Source organism: Manis javanica, chromosome 13 (genome assembly GCF_040802235.1).
Source record: "Manis javanica isolate MJ-LG chromosome 13, MJ_LKY, whole genome shotgun sequence".
NCBI lineage: Eukaryota > Metazoa > Chordata > Mammalia > Pholidota > Manidae > Manis > Manis javanica.
In genome coordinates this window covers 97,208,526-97,229,608 of record NC_133168.1, presented here as the reverse complement: position 1 = coordinate 97,229,608, position 21,083 = coordinate 97,208,526, and the positions used below count along the sequence as shown (strand labels likewise).

The window sequence follows — 21,083 nt, the reverse complement described above, 5'->3', positions numbered from 1 at the left end:
AGAACTTTCTAAGTATTGGGAAAGTGAGCTGGAAGGGCAGCTTTATGGGACAGCAGTCAGAGGAAGTTCTGCCCTGGGGCCGGCTTTCTCAGGAGCTGTGGGCTCACCCTGGTGAGGGGCTTGGAGGAAGGAGGGGAGCTCAACCAAAGCTTGGTTAACAAGCGTTTTGTTCCGATTCATCAGTGGGGACCAGTGGTCTGACTAATCACGTATGTGGCAACAAACGGAGATCTGGAGGGTCTGACCTCGTTACAGACAAGCGAGAGGGATGAATCTGTAACTCTTAAGTCCAACAGAGAAGGGTGGCTCCTTGCAGTAATCAATTTTCTGCATCACAAAGGGTGGGATTTCTGAACCTTCAGGTAAAATTCAACATTGCCAACTCATAGCAGCAGATAGATAAGCAGCCGTTAACATAAAAATAAAACTGGTGGTTATTTTACCAGCAAAAATGGGTTTATTTGGGAAGAGTAGAGAGCATGCTATACCTATTGTCTTTTCTCTGGAAAGAATCTACCATATAATTTTACAATGTGGACTCATATAAAGCAGAAAACAGCTTCCTCCTTTCATAAATGCAGGTGCATTTTCTACTTATATGACATGATGAAAAAGACACAGCTAAAGGGAGGGAAATCAGTCTGTGGCTACCAGAAGCTGGGGAAACGTTGAAGACAAAGGACGTTGAAGACAAAGTATCTCTGGGTGTAGCAAAGGGCTGCCCAGGCAGTCCTGTGGTAGTGGGACGCTCAAGTGCCATTTTCCAAAGGTGAAAAGCACGAGGATCGTACTAGTATGAAATGAACAGGTGTCGAAATTTTCTTCAATTCATTCATTAATGAAGGAACATTCAAGAGACATCATTCATATCATCATCAAATTCAAGAGACATCATTTATATTGTCATCAAAGAGCACCTGAAATGAATTTTCTAGTAGATGCAAAACTGACTAACGCTTTTACACGAATGTCTATGCAAGTCCAGGGAGAGGAAATCCCGGGGCAAAACACCTCTAAAAACTAAAATCAGTCAAAGGGAGAAATAAAGTTTAAAATCCGTTTATTGCTTACAAACTGCAGTGCGGGCCCTTCTCTCTTCCCTGCTCCAGCGGCAGCTAAACCGGCCGCCCCCCACCTCACCTCTCAGGTACAGATAAGCCCTCAGGTGCCCAGTAATTTACCCATTGATACGGAGATAAACTTCTCTCCACCCCGGAGGAAAGATGCAAATGAACTAAAGCCATACTTCTCTCCGCCTCTGAACGCCTACTGATATGCAGATGTACTAAAGCCAGGCGAGATATTCTGGACATGTTACAATTTTACTCACAGTCTATATCAGCACTGCTTATAGTAGCCAGAAAGTAGAAATAATCCATTGTCCATCAACTGATGAATGGAGAAACAAGATGTGCTGCATTCATATAATGTAATATTATCCAGGCAGATAATGGAAGGGAATGCTGACACACGCTCCAATGTGGATGAACCTTCAACACATGGGTAAGAGAAGGAAACTGGACCCAAGAGGGTCACACAGTGTATGATTCTGTTTATATGAAATACTCAGAACAGGCAACTCTATAGGGACAGAAAGTATCTTAATGGTCACCAGGGGCTGAGGGCAGAGGGCAAAGTAGGTAACTGCTAAGGACATGGGGTTTTTTGGGGCAGGTGATGAAATGTTCTAAAATTGATTATGGTCACGGTTGCCCAACTCTGCATATATAAAAGCCACTGAGTTGTACACTTTCAACGGTATGGTGAATTTGAATAATATCTCACTCGAGGTGTTACTAAGAAAAAAAATGGGCTAATGATATCCTAGAGGGTCAAAAAAGAAAAAAAAAAGCATGCTATACCTATTGTCTTTTCTCTGGAAAGAATCTACCATATAATTTTACAGTGTGGACTCATATAAAGCAGAAAATAGCTTCCTCCTTTCATAAATACAGGTGCATTTTCTGCTTATATGACATGATGAAAAAGACACAGCTAAAGGGAGGGACATCAGTCTGTGGCTACCAGAAGCTGGGGAAAACGCTGAAGACAAAGGACGTACTGGAACTTGGTGGGATGGTGGAGATACTCTGTGTTGGTTGTACTGGCAGCGGCTCTACAGCTGCATCTGTTTGTACACTCAAAACACTGTGGGTCGGCGAGAATGAATCAGCAAAGCAAAGGACTTTTGGGGCAGCGAAATTATTCTGTACGATACTGTAATGGTGAGGATGTGTCATTAGAAACTTGTGTAACAACAAAAGTGACCCGTAATGTAAATTTTGGCCTCCGGGATAATGATGCATCAACTGATCATTGTTCATTGATTCTGTGGGATGTTGATAGCGCGGAAGGCCAGCATGTGCAGGGGCGGTAGATGGGAACCCTGCACTTCCTGCTCAGTTTTCCTGTGAACCTAAAATTGCTCAAAGAAATAAAACATACACCTAAAAAGCATATATTTTACTATATGTAAATTAAAGCTCATTCATGCCTTTTTTAAAAAAGATCCATCTTTCAAGATGATAAAATAAATTTCGAGTAAACCTGATGAGATATATACTGCTCAAATGGCTCCAAAGACAGACGTTTCCATTCAGTTGCAAGAAATGGGCAGTTTGCTGGGTGCTCCCAGCCGTCAACGCCTTCGAGATCCACCCCAGACCCTGCTCTTCCTTGGCAGCCGAGCGAGGGCATCTGGGCTCCGGACCCGTACAGGATTCCTTCATGAGTCATCCTTGCTTCCGATTTCCACATTGGCTTGACTGGAACGAGGTCAGACCTGGATTGCCGTCTGTGGTTCGCGCTGCCCTATTTCACTTCCTTCCCATTTGCAGTTGTGAGCTGTTCGCTCTCAGCATTTCTCTTGCACTCCTGACTCATTGTCAGCGTCCACTTCCTAGAGAACCCCCCAGACACATGTTGAACAGTAATACTGAAAGAGCATGTGGCTGCTTTTCGTCCACCTGCTCTTTTCCAGGTTTTAGTATAAGGTGACCTTGGCAGAGTGGGCGCTAAGAGGAATAAATACCGACCTTCCATGACCTCCTATCTCCCAGCCCCTTCCAGGGCCTCCCACCAGCTAAGCCTCACTGGGAGCGGTGGTGGTGCTGAGGAGGCGAGGCCTGTGGATGCCTTTTATAAAGTTTTTCCTTGCAGGAGGTGGAGAAGGGTGGGTGGTGCATCTTGTTAACCTTAAAAGTAGAACGGCCAGTTATCATACCGGCAAAAATGGGCTTCTTCGGGAATAGCAGATAATTGCAATTTGGGACATGCAGGTTACGGCAAAACCACAGGCAAGTCCGGAGAACAAGGGAGAGAAAGGCTGTTTTTTTAGAGAAAGGGCTGAGTTGGGAGGGTTGTTTAAAGCAAAAATCCACTGGAGGAAACCGGGAGTCCCACATATCATGGCTTCTCATTTGCTGGGTTGTGACAGTCTTTCACTGGCTGGGCTTTTGCTGGAGAGAGTGGAAATCTTTCTTCCTCCTGGTGTGCAGTACAGTAGCTAAAACAGCATGAGGGACTTGCAAAGTGCCCTTTTCCCGTGGGGTCTGCCATTTGGGGGAGTGGGCATGAGCGCGCCCCCTGCTGGCCTCCCTGCGCCATGTCAGCGAGGTTTCCTTTCTTAATATTAATGTTCTTCATCTGAAGGGACAAGCAGAAACTATCCAGGCACCAAGGAGCCAAAACAGAGCCGGAGAGACAGAGTATATTAAGGTAACTAAGAGACAGAGTTGTTACATATAAACCCCGAAGTCCCAACGACTTGACACAATAAAAGTGTGCTTTTTGTTCGTGTAAAGTGTGAAACCGGTGTTTCCTTCTTGTTGCGAAGCTGTCCTTGAAGCAAAGACGTGGAGAACCAGGCTTCCTCCATGTTGTGGTTCCCACCAGTATGTTCATCCACAGAAAAGGAAAGATGATTCAGGACCAGTCGTGAAAGTGTTTTATGGGCCAGGAAGGAAGTGCAGCAAGTATCTTCCGCTCAGAGCCCACCGACTCGAACTCAGCCACCGACAGCTACAGAGGCTGGGAAACAGTCTAAGAGCTGTGTGTGCTCAAGAAGAAAAGGGAGTTGTTAGCCAGGCTCTGGGTGGGCAGCAAACAAATTATTACCAAAAATATACAAAGTTTTAAAGGATAATTATGGTAAGTTGTATGTAAGAGCATCAGTTCAGGGAGCTACAAGATTATATCCCAGGGAGATCTGGATTCATGTGGCAGCAGGGGTTAGGGAAGGGGTCCTTGAAGAAGTGACTTTTAAGGCAGACACTAAGAATGACTAAGAGTTGGAATGGCCAGGATGAGGGGGAAGAGGTTCATGGGGGGCAAGAAGAAGCCAAAAGGAGGCTAATGTGGATGAGGAAGAGGGTGGTGGGAGATCCTTCTGAAGATCTAGGCAGAGACTAGCTCACTTAGGACCTTCCAGGACTCCCAAGAGATGTCTTTATGGCTGGCAAAGAGAGGGCAAACCTGTAGGCCCTAACAAGACCTGACTGGACAAGGATCAAGGGTCAAGTCTGAGATTGCCTGATAGGGTCACATGGTGGAAGGTGATTCACCCAGCCAATCAGCCCTTCCCTGGCACACATCCCACTGTCCATGGTTCTGAAGTATCTTTGCACACAGGACTAGTGTTCCCAACCAACAGGTTGACCACATAAAAATAACCAGATGTATCAGCCAGCTATTGCTGTGTAACAAATGACCGCAAAACAACACTCATTTATTATATCATAGTGTCCAATAGGTCAGGAGTCCAGGCAAGGCTCCACTGGATTCTCTGCTCAGAATTTCACAATTAAAATATTAACCAATTTGTGTTTTCATCTGGAAACTCAACTGTGAAGAAATTATGTTTAAGTTTGTTCATATTATTTGTACAATTTAGTTCCTTGCAGTTGTAGGACTAAGGTCCCCTCTTTCTCACTCACTGTTAGCCAGGGGTCACTCTTACCTCAAGGATGTTTTCAAGTTTTTGGCATGTGATCCCCTCCATTTTCAAGGCAGCAAGGACAGGTTGAATCCTTTTCAAGTTCTGAAACCCTCTGGTTTCTTAATTTCTCCATCTCTTACCTCTGGATCCAGATTGTGTGATTAGCTCAGGTCCATCTGAATAATCTCCCTTATTCCCAGCTCTCGCGGGTGGCTGGCTACTCTTGGACTTCATACCTGGAAATTTCAGTTCAGTAGGTCTCATATGTTCCCAAGGCTTTAAGTTCTCCAGATGATTTTGACAAGACAGCCAGGCAAAGAAATTCCCTCAGGACTGTGTCTCTTAAGCCTGGAATAGGTATAACAAATGTTCAGTTTTTTTCAAAAGATGTGAGTCAAGAAAGAGACAGAAGGGAAGAAAAGAAAAAAGAAATGAATGGACAAACTATTAAAAGAAAAAGAGTTATGGAGAAACAGCCAAAAGAGAAAAAGGAAAACCACAGAAAAATACTCAAGAACAAAAAGCATTGTTCAAAATCAAGAACATCTGACATCTTGATCTGGGCAATGGTTACATGAGTGTATACACCCATCAAAATTCATCAAGCTGGACACTAAGATGTGTGCGTTTTCTTGTAGGTACCTCAGTATAAAAAAAACACAAAATAAAAACAAATCATTTTTACATATTAATGGTTCCATCCCTCCCCCACACTGGTACCTTCTGTTACATTTTACAGAAGTTTCGAATGGGGGTGGGGGTGGGGGGAATGGAAATGCAAATAAATGCAAAACAAACAGGTAGGTTTTACGATGAAAAAAGCTCTGAAGGTCAGTGGTTGTGTGGGTTGTACAATATGAAACATACCTAATGAGTGTATCTAGAATAGTTAAGGGAATATTATGTCATGCATATATTCCCAGAATAAAAAAACTTTTTTTAATGAGAAGGGATATAGTGAATCACCACGTGGTTGCCTAAAAATGGTAACATATGGGCGCCACTTTTTTAAAACTAATGTGTAAATGTATTGGTGCATTTTCAAGTTTCTGTTTCCATTTTTATTTTAACTACTGTTTTTTTCAAAAACAACATCGTTTGGGTTTTGTAAAATTAAACTTGTACCAATCCTATAAGTGATAACTCCACTTGTAGGTATTTCCCTTAAATCAATGAACATGTGTTCACAACCACTTATACAACAGCGTTTGAAGCAGCAAAATTCATAATGGGCAAAAACTTGAAAAAAACACACAAATGCCCATCACAACTAGGGAATGTTTCGTTAAAGTACAAAAATTCAACTGGGTAAATTTGAAGATCTAACTGGCTTGTATTCTACAATTCACAAACTGGGCCACACTCTATTAAATAGACAGGGGCTCCAAAGAGTTTATAAATGGCAGGCTTTTTATAGGCAGAAGAAAGGTAGGGCAAGGATCTTGCTAGAAAAAAAGAAAAGACTGTTTCAGACCAGGACACTTTATTTTTGGGGGTGGGGAAGAAATGGAAGAGGTCTCATCATGAAGATTTGTTCCATAGTGCTATTTAGGAAATTTCAGTTTGACTGTTGAAAGATCACATTTTGGGATCAAAATGAAAATTCAGACTTCGTTTAGTTATTATAATGCAACTGACAAATAAATTTAGTATTTCAATGACACAGTATTTTAGGTTAAAACTAGAGTTATGACTAATAACATTATATGAGGACATGTCAGAATTTTTTATGTAATTTTAGAACACTTACATTAGCGACATTTACCCTTGCAGTATAACCTAAGAAGGTTTATTATCTCTTATTTGACAATGCTTTCCATGTGATGTAACATATTAAGTAAGCCTAATTAGTTTAATATTTCCCTTTTTATGTGAGCATGAACAAATCCTTTGAAATGTTCCAGGAGTCCTCTAGAAAATTTCAAACTTAGTTTGTGGTCAAAAGACTGAATTTTGAATTTCATTTTGGTAAGCTCATCATCAAAAAAATATCAAAAGGTTTTAGAACACTTGGTACAATAGATGACAGGTCACTGAAACATTTCTTAGATTATCTACTTAACCAAAGAGACAGTTAAAGACTTCACAAGTAAATACAGGCTACATAGTTCTGAGTAAAACATAGCTCTTTTACTTGAAGAAGGGACTAGTGGTACCATAGGGAAGCGGGGTGGGGATGGTGGGTGGGGAGGGAGGGAGAAGAGGATTAAGGGGTTTTATGATCAGCACACATAATGTAGGGGGGTCATGGGGAAGGCGGTATAGTACAGAAAGGACTAGTAACTCTATAGCATCTTACGCTGATGGACAGTGACTGCAATGGGGTGTGGTGGGGGGACTTGATAATAATGGGTGAATGTAGTAACCACAATGTTCATGTGAAACATTCATAAGATTGTATATGAATGATACCTTAATAAAAAAATAGCTCATTTAATATTGAGAAGATTAGGTTTACTTAGGTAGTCAAAGACCTGATCAAGTGCAGAAAATTACTCTGATGAAACAAAATCTTTGCTTTCTGTCCATCATTTTTTTATCAGAAACAGACCAACAGTCCAAGAGAACTTTGTTCTTTTGGTGGATGAAAGAATATTAAGTTCTAGTTTTACATAAGTACACTGTCTATACTAAAGCTCGTTCTTAAAACCTCCACACAGTTTTAGCCAGCTGATTGCACAAGATTCTTTCTCTCTTCCCACCTGTCTGTGTCCACAGTTTGTCCTTCATTTTCTTCCTTCCCATTCTGAAACAACTAAGTTTTCATTTCGATAAAATTATTCATTTTCCTTAACAAGAATGCATCCTTATACCTCCTACCTTTCCTAGCCAAAAAATACATCCAAGTTTCCTCACATACAGTTATTTTCTTTATTATTTCTAATAGCTTAAATTATGTACATTAATTAGAATCCTTAACCCTTAGAAATCTAAATTTCTATTGAAAACTGAGAGGTAAGCAGTTGTGCACTGTATGTCATAGTGGCACTTTTTTAAGACTGGCAAATTTATGAATATATTTCATAATTTCTAAAAACATGCTTTTTCACAGAACAATCTTTCAACATGACATGTTTACTAATAGACCCAAATTTATCTTTAGTTTCTCTTCAATAGGAAACCAAAAGTAGATAAACCTATGTTCAATAATTAATGCTACATTATTTCATCCTATTTGAAAATTATGTAGATATTCAATACATTTCCATCATTGAATTTAACTGAGCAAAATTACGGTTTCAAGTGACCAAAAAGATTTTGGAAACCATTAAGCGCACATACCATAAAATATCATTGTTGCTTATAAGTTTATTTATAGGCTCTTACTCCCCACTTACATCTATCTAAATCACTTGCTCCCAACAATTATGTTTAGATTAGCCATGAAAACTTTATGGGACATTAAACAAAGCCAGCCATCATTCTAAGCTGTTTTTTGCTGACCAATTTTTCAACAGAGATAACATGTATTCAAACAGTAAACCCAGGTAGAATAAAAGTTTATCTGCATTATAGTCAGTGTTGCAACTTTAAAGACATGACAATTTTGGAAGATGGGCCTATGATATTGTGATACAAAGACAAGTATTATTTGGTCTTTGCCCCCTTTCTCTGGCTCAGAGCTCCTAAAGTCCTTGTGATTTTCTTGTTATTCATAATAAGCCCTTTCTTGAACTCAACCACACCTGAAGAGATTTTTGGAAAGCTCCTAAGGATGGGGAAACTGACTTCCAGGGGAACAAACCATGTGATTAGAGGCTGGAAACATTCAGTCCCACCCTCTCCGGGGAAGACAGAGGAGATGGAGACTGAGTCATTGCTCATGGCAGATGATTTAATCAACCATGCCTGTGTGATGAAGCCTCACCTTTGGCCCTGAATATTCCAGAGTATTCTGAATTAGACACTATACTTAACATTACCAGGGAGTCTTATACTTCCACGTTTTTTAGTTAGTGTCCTTTCTCTTCAGCTTAAAGACTCCTTTTAGCATTTCTTGTAATGCAGGTATAATGGTGACAAACCCTCTGCTTTTGTTTGGAAGTCGGTCTCTCTGTTGCTGTTGAAGGAAAGCACTGCTTGGTATTCTCGGCTGGCAGATGCTTTTCTTTCAGCACTTTGACTGTATCGTATTTCCATTTCCTCTTGGCCCGAAAGGTTTCTGGTGAAAAGTCTGCCAACAGACTTTGGGAGATCCCTTGCATGTGATGAGTTTCTTTCCTTTCGTTGTTTCAGAATTCTCTGATTTTTTTGAGAGTTTGATTATAACATATCTCAGTGAGACCCCTTTGGGAATCCATGAGCTTACTGTACCTGGATGTGAGATCTGTCCCCAGATTTGGGGACTTTTCAGCCATTATTTCTTTTCTTTTTTTTTTTCTTGAGAGGCCATCTCTCATATTTATTGATCAAATGGTTGTTAACAACAATAAAATTCTGTATAGGGGAGTCAATGCTCAATGCACAATCATTAATCCACCCCCAGCCTAATTTTCATCAGTCTCCAATCTTCTGAAGCATAACGAACAAGTTCTTACATGGAGAACAAATTCTTACATAGTGAATAAGTGACTTGATGAACAGTACAAGGGTAGTCATCACAGAAACTTTCAGTTTTTCAGCCATTATTTCTTTAAATCAGCTTTCTGCCCCATTCTCCTGCTCTCCTCCTTCTAGGACTCCCATAATGTGTAAGTCGTTCACTTGCCAGTGTCCTAAATGTCATGTAGTTTTTATTCACTCTTTTGCATTCTTTTTTCTTTTTTCTACTCAAACTGGATACTTTCATCAAAGTATGACCAATTTTTCAACCCACCTTCAAGTTCACAGATTCTTTCTTCTGTGTGGTCAAGGCCAGTGTTGATGCTTTCTATTGCATTTTTTTTTTATTTCTTTCATTATATTCTTCAGCTACAGAATTTCTATTTGATTCTTTTTTATGATTTCTCTCTGTTGAACACCTCATTTTTCACATATTCTTTTCCTGATTTCACTGAGTCTTCTATCTGTGTGCTCCTGTAGCCACCTGAGCTTCATTGAAACAATTATTTTGAGTTCTTTGTTAGGAAATCTGCAGATGCCCTCTTCTTTGGGTCAGTTATTGGAAAGTTATTGCGGGTTTATTGGGGGGTGGGGTTGGGGGTGTCTAGTTTCCTTTGTTTTTCATGTTCCTCAAAGTCTTGCTTTGCTGCCTTCACATTTGAAGTAGTGACCTCTTTCACTCTTTACTGACTGGCTTCAGGAGAGAAATACCTTCACCAGGCCTACCAGAGTTCCTAGGCCATCTCAGACGTTGTATGGATGCACCTACTCCACACTTCTCGTTTCCTCTTGGGGGTAACTTTAAGATTGTATGCCTTCTTTCAACAAATCCAGGCTGGGTGCTAAGAGCCTCTTGTTTGCTTTCCCTAGGGCAGTGACCTAAAATGCTCAAATCTGTGTGCTTCCCCTTTCTCACCCATATTTGTTGAGCACCTTATGTATCAGGCATGATACTGTCTCGATGCCTGATATCCATCAGTAAATTTCAGTAAACAGAAACTCTTTGCCATCATGGAGCTTATACTTCGGCAGGTCAAAGGTGGATCTCTCTGGCCTAAATCTCCTCCTGTAAGCCAGACTGTACCATCTCCTGGAACAAGAAGCCTTCTCTAGGTACTGAAAATGCATCATTTCATTAAATCCTCCTTATAAGCCTTCAAGGCAGTACGGCAAGTGGTATGTTTCAAAGATGACTCGCATAACATTTCTCATCCTGATGAGCCTGCGATTGAACTTGCCCCACTGAAGTCAACGTCTCTACCTTCTTTGAATTTGGATTTCTCCACTTTTACCTATCTCTACCACCCAAGCCCAAGAAAATAAGATATTTCTACTATAGGCCTTCGCCAGTCTCCCAACCATGTTTTCTCTTCCATTTTCCCCACCGCAACCCTAGCTTGAACCCTCCACTGACTTTATCCTGAAGGCAGAAAAATGTCCAAGCCCATAAATGTGCACATGAGGACCTCACAATATCTTCAAACACATTCTCTACCGCTATCCACCTCACTACTCCTCTTTAAACCGCACTGGCTTTCCCGGGCCCTGAACACACCTGGCTTGTTCCCAACTCAGAGCCTTTGCACCTGCAGTTCCCTCTGCCTGGAATGCAATCCCTCCTGCCCTCAGATATCCCCATGGCTGGAGTTCTGTCATCATTCAAATCTCAGCTCATCTCTTGCCTTCTAAGAGCTCTAATCACCATTTGAAAGTAGACCTCCTTCACTCTCTAGGACATGCCCCAGTGTATCTCTTTTATAACATTTGCAATGGTTACTCTTATGCGTCAATGTAGCTAAGCCACCGTACACAGATATTTGGTCAAACATCAGTCTAATTGTTGCTGTGAGGATGTTTTTTAGATGTGATTAATTTTTAAATCAGTAGACTCTGAATAAAACATTACCCTCCACAGTGTGGGTGGGCATCATCTAATCAGCTAAAGGACTTAAGAGAAAAAGACTGAGTTTCCCCCAAGGAGGAAGGAATTCTGCCTTCAGAATCCTTCAGATTTGAGACTGCAAGATCAAACTCTTTCCTGGTTCTCCAGATCTTGCAAGATCCCACAGTTTTGTGAGCCAATTTCTTAAAATAAATCTCTCTATACATATACACACATCTTATCGGTTATATTTCTCTGGAGAGCTTTAATACAGTTTTAATACAATCTAAAAGTATTGCACTTGGGGATTACAGAAACAATAATATTTTCTGTAAAGGTCCAGATGGTAAATGTTTTAGGCTTCACAGACCATACAGCCTCTGTCACTACTCCACTCCACTGTTGTAGCATGAAAGCAACTATAGATAATACATAAACAAGTGATTATTGCTCTGTTCCAGTACAACTTCACTTAAAAAACAGGTAATGGTCTATAGCCTGCTGACTTTTGATCTAGAATATAAGCTGCTCAATAGCAGAAACCAAGTCTTTCTTCCTTCCCCTGTATCCCCATCACCTAGAAAAATTCTGGCACATTAAAAACCACCAATAAATATTTGTTGAACAAATAAATGAGTGGATAAAAAAGTATCATACAATTTCACTCTGGGAAGTCAATTCCTTTGCATTTTAATGTCTTTGACCCTTAATGAGCAATAATAGTAACCTCTAAATTTTAGTACCTCTCTGAAAGTTTGATAATGAAGGGTTTAATTCAAATTTGAGGAAGCATCCTTATAGATTTTATTATTCATGTATTTAAATATCATGTAATCTAATAAAATAAGACCTTTCTAGAGAAAAGATTTAAACTTATTCTGGCGTCTTTTGTTTGTTCAATTAGCTCTGTTTCTTCGGGTGTTCCTTCTCTGCCATTGCAGGGCTCAGGATGTCTCTCTCATGGTGTTGATCTTGCTCATAGGCCGGTATTCTTAGCTGTCTGCCCATCTTGGTGTTTGAAAATTCCAGTTCTCCTGCCTATTTGCTATAGTTTGACTTAGGAGAGGAATGCTGGTATCTTGACATTTCATATCCACTGATTCAGCCTAAGGGCAAACTAGACCATTGTATCTACTTAACACATAGGGCAGAAGAGAAGGTGACGCTAAGCCAGCTAGCCCCCAGGTGTCTTTCTAAGCAATCACCTTCATAAATGCCCCAAAACTTCCTCCCATTTCCTGAATCCACTCATGCTACATTTGGAATTTCCTAGGACTGCCCCAGCCTCTGAGGTTCTAGTTTCCCTGGTTTTGTTTCTTAATAATCCTGCCCTTGTCTGACTCATTTTAAATGAATACTTCCAATTTATATTTCCATGGTGGGGGTGGGGGGTAGTAAGGGGAATGGAAGATAGCAAATGATAATGAAAATGGGGCAAAATGTTAACAACTGGTGAATCTGGGTGAAGGGCAGGTGGATAGTTTTGTATTCTTCTTATTCATGTAACTTTTCTTTAAGTTTGAAATTTCCGAATACTCACTTCTTTAAAAGAAGCTGCCTAGAGAGGCAATCTCCAATTCTTGAATTGTCACTAAGTTTCTCAAGCTACTCTGATGCAACTTCATCTATTCATATCCCCTGAAAGGAGCTCTTATGAAACCACCTGTGAATCTGATGATTCAAATATGATAAATATTTTCAGTTCTCATTTTAACTGACTGTCAGTGCTATTGGATACCATTGACCACCACTTCCTACAGATTCGTCAGAATCCTTATTTTCCTCTTTCCTGTCTAGCTGTTCTTTCTCAGGCGTTTGTGCATACCTGACCTCCCCCTGAACCACTGTACATGGGACTTCAGCAGCACTTGATCTTAGGTCCTTGTTTCTGTTACTTCTTCACTTGTTTTTCTAAGAAATCTCAAGCCTCGTGCAGAATGTCTGTTACATAAATACACCAACAACTCTCAAATTTCCAACCCAGGCAAAGAGCCTGCATGGCCACAGAATCGATTCAGTTTTACTACTTGGTCACTACAAAGGCACCTAGGAACACCACATATCCCAAAGTAACCCAAGATTTTTCAGGGTCGCCAGATCCATAAATGACTCGACTCTACCATCTTATCCAGTGGCATGAGCTGCCATACGCAACAACATGGATGAACCTGAAAGACATGAGTCTGACAGAAATACGCTAGATACAGAAGGCAACTCTTGTATGGTTCCACTTTCATAGAAACAGAAAGTAGATGGTGGACATCAGAGGCTGGGGGAGGGGAACTGGGGAGTTATTCAACGGGACAGAGTAAGAATAGTTCTAGAAATGTGCTGCCCAATGCTGTGCCTATAGTTAATACTGTATTGTGCACCTGAAATTTTGTTAAGAGAGTAGATCTCATGTTAAGTGGTTCACCACAATTTAATTTAAAAAATGCTCTGCAGACCTATGTCCACTCCTTCCACCCCTTAGTTCCCTCAACATACACACACACACACACACACACAAACACGAGAAGTTAGTTCCAAGCTTCAGGCTAGTCTACTCCACCTCTGTCTTTGCAGGCCTCTAACCTGGATGCTGTGCTGGGAGGGACTAAGGGTCTCTGTTCAATGGCCTCCGATTCATCCCATCCTGGGTAGCAGCATTTTCGGAGCATCAGCACTTGGTACCATCCCACCTCTTGTAAATGACTTTGATTCGTCCTCCACCCCTCATACAACTGCACATTCCGTGACCCCAAACTACCCCCTCATTTGGGTTCCTGGACCTGATTCCGATGCTTGGGTGGTGGTGGTTGGAAGGAGTCTTCCTATGCAGGACACCAAGCAATTCTCAGACACTGGCAGGGTGTCAATTCTGACTATCTGCCTGGAGACAGCACCAGATTCCTGAGCTCAGGGGCTCAGTCCCACAAGACTGACCTCCACCCCGCACTCCAGACGCCAGTTTGCAAGCCTCACGTTATTGCCTGTGTTTCTGACCAACCGCCTACAGACTGGAGGTCCCAGCGACCTCCCCTTACGTGCAAATAATTGGCTAGAACGGCTCACAGAACTCAGGAAAACACTTATGTTTACCAATTTAATGAAGGATACAAGTTAACAGCCAGCCAGAGACACAAGGTCCCAAATAAAGGTGCTTCCATCCTTGTGGAGCTTGGGGCCTGGCTGGGTGACACGTGGAAGCATCCTGGGGCCCCAAGTGTGGAAGTTCTCTCAGTCAGGGAAGCTGGATGCAAACAGGAGACAGAGCAAAATGCTCTTTTGGGTTTTTAGGAGGGCTCCACTGCACAGTCACGACTGACTAAATCATTGGCCATTGGCTGACTCAACCTCCAGCCTGCCCAATCCCCTCCAGGGGCTGGGGCCTCTGATCCTGTGGTTGGTCCCCCTGGCAACCAGGCCCCACCCTTGGGTGGGGTCCAAAAGATTCTCTATGAATATAACAAGATATCCATTTGCCCTTACAGCTAGGAGGCATTTTCAGGAACTGTGAATAAAAATCACATACATCTGAGAAATCTATTTTCGTCATCTTAATGACCAAATATGTATGTCTTATAACTCATTATATCACACCCCTCTGTTGCATCATTGTAACACCAATTTTTTTTTTTGGTAACATCATTTATGTCTACTTGAGTGTCCTCTTAATGATATTGTAATGTATTGAGGGCTTACCCACAACCAGGCACCTAGCCCGGAGTGTTAAATGCATCAACTCCTATAACCATCTGTTTTAGTCGGTTTGAGCTGTTGTAACAAAGCACCACAGACTGGGGGCTTACACAACAGATACCTATTTTCTTGTGGTTCTGGAGGCCGGAAGTCCAAAATAAGTGTGGGCAGGGCTGGTTCCTTCTGAGGTTGTGATGGAAGGATCTATTCCAGAACTCTCTCATGCTCATATGGCATTCGCACTGTGTGTGAAAAAATTCCCCTTTTTACAATGATGCCAGTCCTAATGGATTTGGGTTCAGCCTAATAAACTCACTATAACTTTATTACCTCTGTAAAGACCCTATCTCCAAATGCAGCCACATTCTGAGGTCCTGGGGGTTAGGAATTCAATATATGAATGGGGGAGGAGGCATAATTCATCCCAAACAGTCTATGAGGTCACTTGGAAGTGACCAGGGGGTCCAGGAATTCCAGCTCTAGAACTCATGCTGTCAACCACTCTACCTGTTATCGGCTGTGATCTTGAGCTGACCGCCCCGGACCTCAGTGTGCATGGCTATAAAATGGGAATTAAAATAGAAGAGCACCTTCCCACTAGAGAGAGCCCTTGTAGAGCAATTACTGCCTGGGACCAGTAAGTATTAGCAAATGTCAGCCGTGGTTGCTGCACTGTTGTAGGATTCCAGACGCACGCCTTGGTTCTCGGTAACATCCTACAACGTCATGGCGCCAGAGCATCCTTGCTGTGGGACACTCGCAGACCCAACATTACCCAAAAAGTAGGATCGTCTCTCAGATCCTAAAGCCACCAGAAAAGACTCTGACAGTTTTGGGGGCCTACATCCTTGGGAACCGCTGTCCTAGAGGGCATTCTATGGCAGGGAACAGAATCCACCCCAGAAATCGATATGACACTCAAGTTTCTCGTGGCCCCCCCAAAAGTAGATACTAGACGTACTGGGTTGAGTATGTCCCCCAAATTTTTCTGTCCTTCCTGGATCCTCAGATGTGCCCTTATTTGGAAATAAGGTGCATTTTGTTGATATAATTAGTAAAATACTGGAGTAGTGTGAGCCCTCCATCCACTATGACCAGTGTTCTTATAAGAAGGGAACAGAGACACGGAGACACGCGGAGGGAAACTAGCCATGCCACCATCCAGGCAGAAATGGAAGTAATACAGCCGCAAGGCAAGAAAGCGGGTTGCCGGCAACCTCCAGAAGCTGGAAGCAGCAGCGAAGGATTCTACCTGGAGACTTTGGAGGGAGCACGTTCCTGCTGACACCTTGCTTTTAGACTCTGGCCTCCGGAAAAGGGAGACGATAAATGTCTGTTTTAAGCCACCCAGTTTGTGGGACTTTGTCAAGGCAGCCCTAGAAACTAATGCACTAGGGTATCCCACGTCACCAAGGAGCGGCGAGCAGGACACCCGGGCAGCCCCTCTGTCTGCCTGGGGCTCTGTGGTCTCACCTGCGAGTCCCCGCTCATCCTCCTGTCTCTCTGCGCAGGGACCCTCCCACGCTTCGCTTCCACACGGTCTGTGGAGCCCGGGCTCCTGCAGAGGAGATCTGATTGGCCCGGTTGGAGTCACGCGCCCATCATGGCCCAATAGGCTGAGCCGGGGGGATGCGTCACCTGTTACCTAGGCTGCTATTCAAACTAGGCAGCGGCGAATGTAGGCAGACGCTGACCAATCCGATCTGACGCTGGCCCTTGACCGGCAGTTCTCGCCACCTCCCTTCCTCCACCAATCGCAGGGATGCGGCAAGTGCTAGGGTTGGATGCTGGGTTATAGGTGCCTTCCTAGGCGACCAGAGAAAGCCACCAGCAATGGAGATACGTGGGTGAGGAGTGGGGGCGGGAACGACAGGCATTTGCCAGGTAATTGGGAACTAGATTAATAATTTAATGACCCAGGTGGCCTAACTTATATGTGTCAGCTACATATCAGTTCAGCCCACTCAAGAGGGACAAACTGAAAAGGGGTAAAGATGGGTCAAATGGCATTCACCCCTACATCCGAATGTTCACCACCTCCTGGATGGCCAGTGTGGGCCAAACCCTCCCAACCCCACCTGTCTCCTCCCAGCCCTTCTAACGCCATGAAGGTCTGGCTTAGAGGCGACTTCTTCCCCACCTGTTCCCCACCATACTCTTCTGCCCTAGGTTAATAAGCAGCCACGGTCCAGCTGGTTTCTACCGACCAATGAGCAGATCTGTATGGTGGTAGCAGTTGTTATGGGGCTGGGAGAACTCACCAGGTCTGGAAGGGGACAGTGGTGTGCTGGCAAGTAGTTTTAACCAGCTCTCCAGAAGGGCTAAGATGAACGTGTTTACTATAAATTTTACCAGCATAAATGGTATGTAGCACAAAATTTGCATGTATAATGTAATCCTCACTGCAAATCCCATATAGCCAGTTGATCCTTACAGAATGCCCTCCGTTGTTTCGTCTTGTACCCACAGCCAACCTATGGTCGCCACGTGACAAACCAGAGAACCTAGATGGACTTTCTCCCTTACAGCCTAAGATGAAATGGAATGATGATGTCTCTACACCGCACTTGCTTTTCAGTGATGTCCGCAACTGCTTTGCCTAATCAGATAATGGCTTGAAAACTGTAAACAAAGACTTCCTCGATTTCTTCTTGTGTGCTATTCTCAATGTAACATTAAGTCGAATGTTAATATTTGACATCAATTTCTCCAGAACTTTGTGTAGATGATCAACAAACACTAGATCAAGCCTAACTTACATTGTTGATTTTTGTGGCTGACTTTAAATTACCAGTGTGACATCACTAACACAGCTGGTAAGCAGTGTCCTGGGGAACAGTATTATAGTTTCCACCCGGCAGATACAACGGAAATAAATAACTTAGCAAGCACAGAGAACAGCAAAATTGGAATAATAAAACCCCTAAAACATATGGTAGTTACGTAAATCTTGAATAAAATAACACACTAATATATAGCAAATGCTCAAGACAGAGGAATCAGTAATCAGTCATGTCCAGTTAGTGAACCAGACCTTCAGCTTTTTGTCTTGTTCCTGGTGTGTCCAACACCTAAAATAGGACCTGCTACACAGGAGACGCTCAATAGAAGTTGCATGAATGAATGAAACTCACATAGTTACTAAGTCCCCTAAAAGCTAGCCCCATGAATAGCACAAGGGGGCTGGGGGTGAGTCTTTATTTCATATATTAATATAAATAAGGATTTGGGAGCGGGGGGTCTGTTTGGTTTGCTGATGTTTGTCTAGCCCTGCACAGTGCCTAGCATGTAGCAGATGCTCAATAAATATAAACTGACTTGATTAATATAAACTACACTTTTGAGCTCAGGCTCAGAATAAATACCAAGAGTTCGGCTTGAGGCAGGAGTGAAAGAGTAACTGGAGAGTCTTCCAGGAGGGAGTCAGCAGCGGGGACCCCTTGCCCAGCCAGGTGAGGTAGAAGAGAGGGAGCCATCAAAGGGGCCCCAACCAAGGAAGGCAAGATTCAGTCTGTCACTGGGGGGACGGGCATTCAGTGAGGACTTCCCACTCGGAAGAGGCCTAGCACTGTGGCGCCCTGTGCCAGCTGCCAGGCAGAGTGCGTCCCAGGCCCGGTGCTCAGGTGGACGCTCAGGCGCTGGCCTGCACCCAGGTACAGCAGGCCACCCTGGAAACCGGCAGCAGAGTCCAGGGCCTCCGAGGATGGAGGTGGTAGGTCCAAGGTCACAGCCAGGGCAGCGGTCCCGGAGTTTGGCGGCTGCAGGTGCAGGGTGACCGAGACAGAGCCGGAGGCAGAGCCGGAACCGGCCACCACACGCCGCAGTCCCAGGCGCAAGAAGACATAGTAGATGCCAGGCTCGGACACCAGCAGCTGCTGCGTGTGTTTGTCGTAGCTCAGGCCCGGCGCCAGGGACACGCCTGTCAGGCCCGGGTCACTGTGCCAGCTCAGGAGCCCCTCGGTCAGCAGTACTGCGGAAGGAAGGGAGGCTATGCTGAGCTGGGTTGTGGGGCTGGGCGCATCCCTGGGGAGAGGGAGAGGGCAGGACGGGAGGCAAAAGTGGGGAGGGGTATTTGAAGGACGCTGAGAGAGGTGAGGCTGGAGGAGGGAGCCGAGGTGCGTGAGGAAGAGGAGGGTCTCCCTGGAGCGCGGAAACCGGAGGGAGCCGGAGAAGGGGCATTGGAAGAGGGGAGTGGGGGGGAGATGGGCAGACAGGAGGGGCCTCAGCAGACAGAGGGCGGGGAAGGGGAGGGGGAGGGAAGAGGGAAGGGCCTCGGACTGCGCGGGGGCTGGGCTCGGTGGGGAGAAAGTCTACGGAAAGGGTAGGAGGAGGGCTTCCGACGGGAAAGAGGCAACCGGGATGGGGAGAAGGGTCCACGCTGGGACTTGGGGATCAAGCCCCAGCTCTGAAAGGGTGGGGGTCTGAAGTGGGCACAGATGGAGGTCAGGACACCTAGAAAGGGTCCCGGGCAGATCAGAAAGAGGACAGACGAGGCTCAAAGAGATGGAGTATCTCTCAGAGAGGGGAGGCCACCCTGTCCCGGGACAACTTCTTAGTGCCCCCGACGGGACCAAGTGGGGGATGGCACAGGACACTCACCCTCCCGGGCCACCAGCTGCGCGAACACTCCCTGTGGAGAGAGGAAAGGGGGAACGTGGATGCAGGCTCCTGCCGCGCCCGGGTAAGCAGGGGTCCTTGGCATGTGCGCAGGCTTTGAGGTCACGCCCCCTCCCCGCCCTGGTCCCAAGGAACACATCCGTCCCCCTGAGGCTGGTGGCCCAACCTGCCCATGGGGTCTGCCAAGCCAGCAACCCGAGGATTCAGGAGGGAAAAGAGGTTCGCTCCAGGAGGCCTTGGGAGGACATGCGGGGTACCCGAACGCCCGGGAGAAAGCCGAGGTTCTCCGGGAGCCAAAAGAGAAAGTGGGAGTCCCCTCCGTTGTCTGAGGTATAAAAAGCGGTGTTCTCGGGGTCCGCGATGAAGCGGTGCCCCCCAACGTCCTGGATAAAGAAGGGGTGCCCTCGGGCGTCCGAGAGGCGCGGTGGGGATCCCGCGGCAGGGGGTACAGAAGGGGGATCCTCTGGGGAAGTGGGGGTGCAGCGGTGACCCCGGGGCCCAGGTCGGGGAGCGTCTCACCTGCGAGGCGGCCGGGAGGCGAGCGCCGGCGTCGGGCGGGAGCTCCAGGCTGGCGGGGGGCTGGGCGTCGGGCGGGGGGCCAGGGCCGGGCGCGCCGGGGGCCCAGGCGCGGAGCGCGCAGTAGGCGCAGGCGGCGGCGAGCAGCAGCAGCGCGGCGCTCAGGGCCCAGGGCAGCGGGTGGCAGGCGCGGGCGGAGGTCGCGGGCGGCCGCGCGGCCTCGGGGTCCGAGCCGGCGTCGGACGTAGCGGGCATGGCCAGCGGCAGTACTGCGGCCCGGGCGCTGGCGGTGCGCTTTATAGCCGCTCCCGAGTCCCGCTTTCCGGGGCGGGGCGGGGCGGGGAGGGGGGGGGATCCCGGCGCCCCGCCCCGTCTCTTCCACCTCCCCTTAGAACTTTCCCCGACTTTCTCTTCTCTAGATTTCATCACCTGTCCACCGCCTTTCCCTCCCGGTCTCCCCCCAATCCCTGTGCATCGTCTGCTCTCCCTCCTTCCTGTCTCTCACCTGAGCCTCCGGGTTCCCTCTGTCTCTCTGTCTCTGTATGTCTCCGACTGTCTCCGGCTTTCTCTTTCTGAGTCTCTCAGTCTCTTTGTCTCTCTCCCCTCCTCCTGGTCATTCCCTAGCACCCCGTCCTGGGGGGTCCCCCAGGGGTGCCCTGAATCCAGCACTTCTGCAGAGCGGTCCGAGGACAGCCAGGCCTAAGCCCCCTTCTCCTCCGGGGCATAAGCCTCCAGCGGAATCCTGAACGCCGTGCTCAGCCTCCCCTCACCCTCCCACACCTTCCCTAGGACCCCGGGGCCTTCTCTGGCCTGCCCCCACCCACCCACCTAGCAGCTTCCCGTCAAGAGCCCCCCTCGGGACCCCACAAGCAGAAGGCTGGAGAGTCCAGGTGGAGAAATCCCCCTTCT

The 21,083-nt window shown here is 45.6% G+C and overlaps 1 protein-coding gene and 1 long non-coding RNA gene across 2 annotated transcripts; both read right to left on the bottom strand.

Annotated features, from left to right (window-relative positions):
• Nucleotides 1–1,002: 1,002 nt before the first annotated feature.
• On the bottom strand, nt 1,003–16,587 carry LOC140845711 (uncharacterized). The gene is made up of 3 exons (XR_012124541.1): nt 16,515–16,587; nt 4,958–5,284; nt 1,003–4,057 (listed from the first exon to the last, which is right to left on the bottom strand). It is a non-coding gene; the product is annotated as an uncharacterized lncRNA (long non-coding RNA).
• Nucleotides 16,588–18,198: 1,611 nt separating this feature from the next.
• TNFSF9 (TNF superfamily member 9) lies at nt 18,199–20,661 on the bottom strand. The gene is made up of 3 exons (XM_017674754.3): nt 20,178–20,661; nt 19,641–19,671; nt 18,199–19,011 (listed from the first exon to the last, which is right to left on the bottom strand). Exons 1-3 carry the CDS (start codon nt 20,598–20,600, stop codon nt 18,575–18,577), a joined length of 891 nt encoding a protein of 296 aa, XP_017530243.3. The 5' UTR covers nt 20,601–20,661; the 3' UTR covers nt 18,199–18,574.
• Nucleotides 20,662–21,083: the final 422 nt, after the last annotated feature.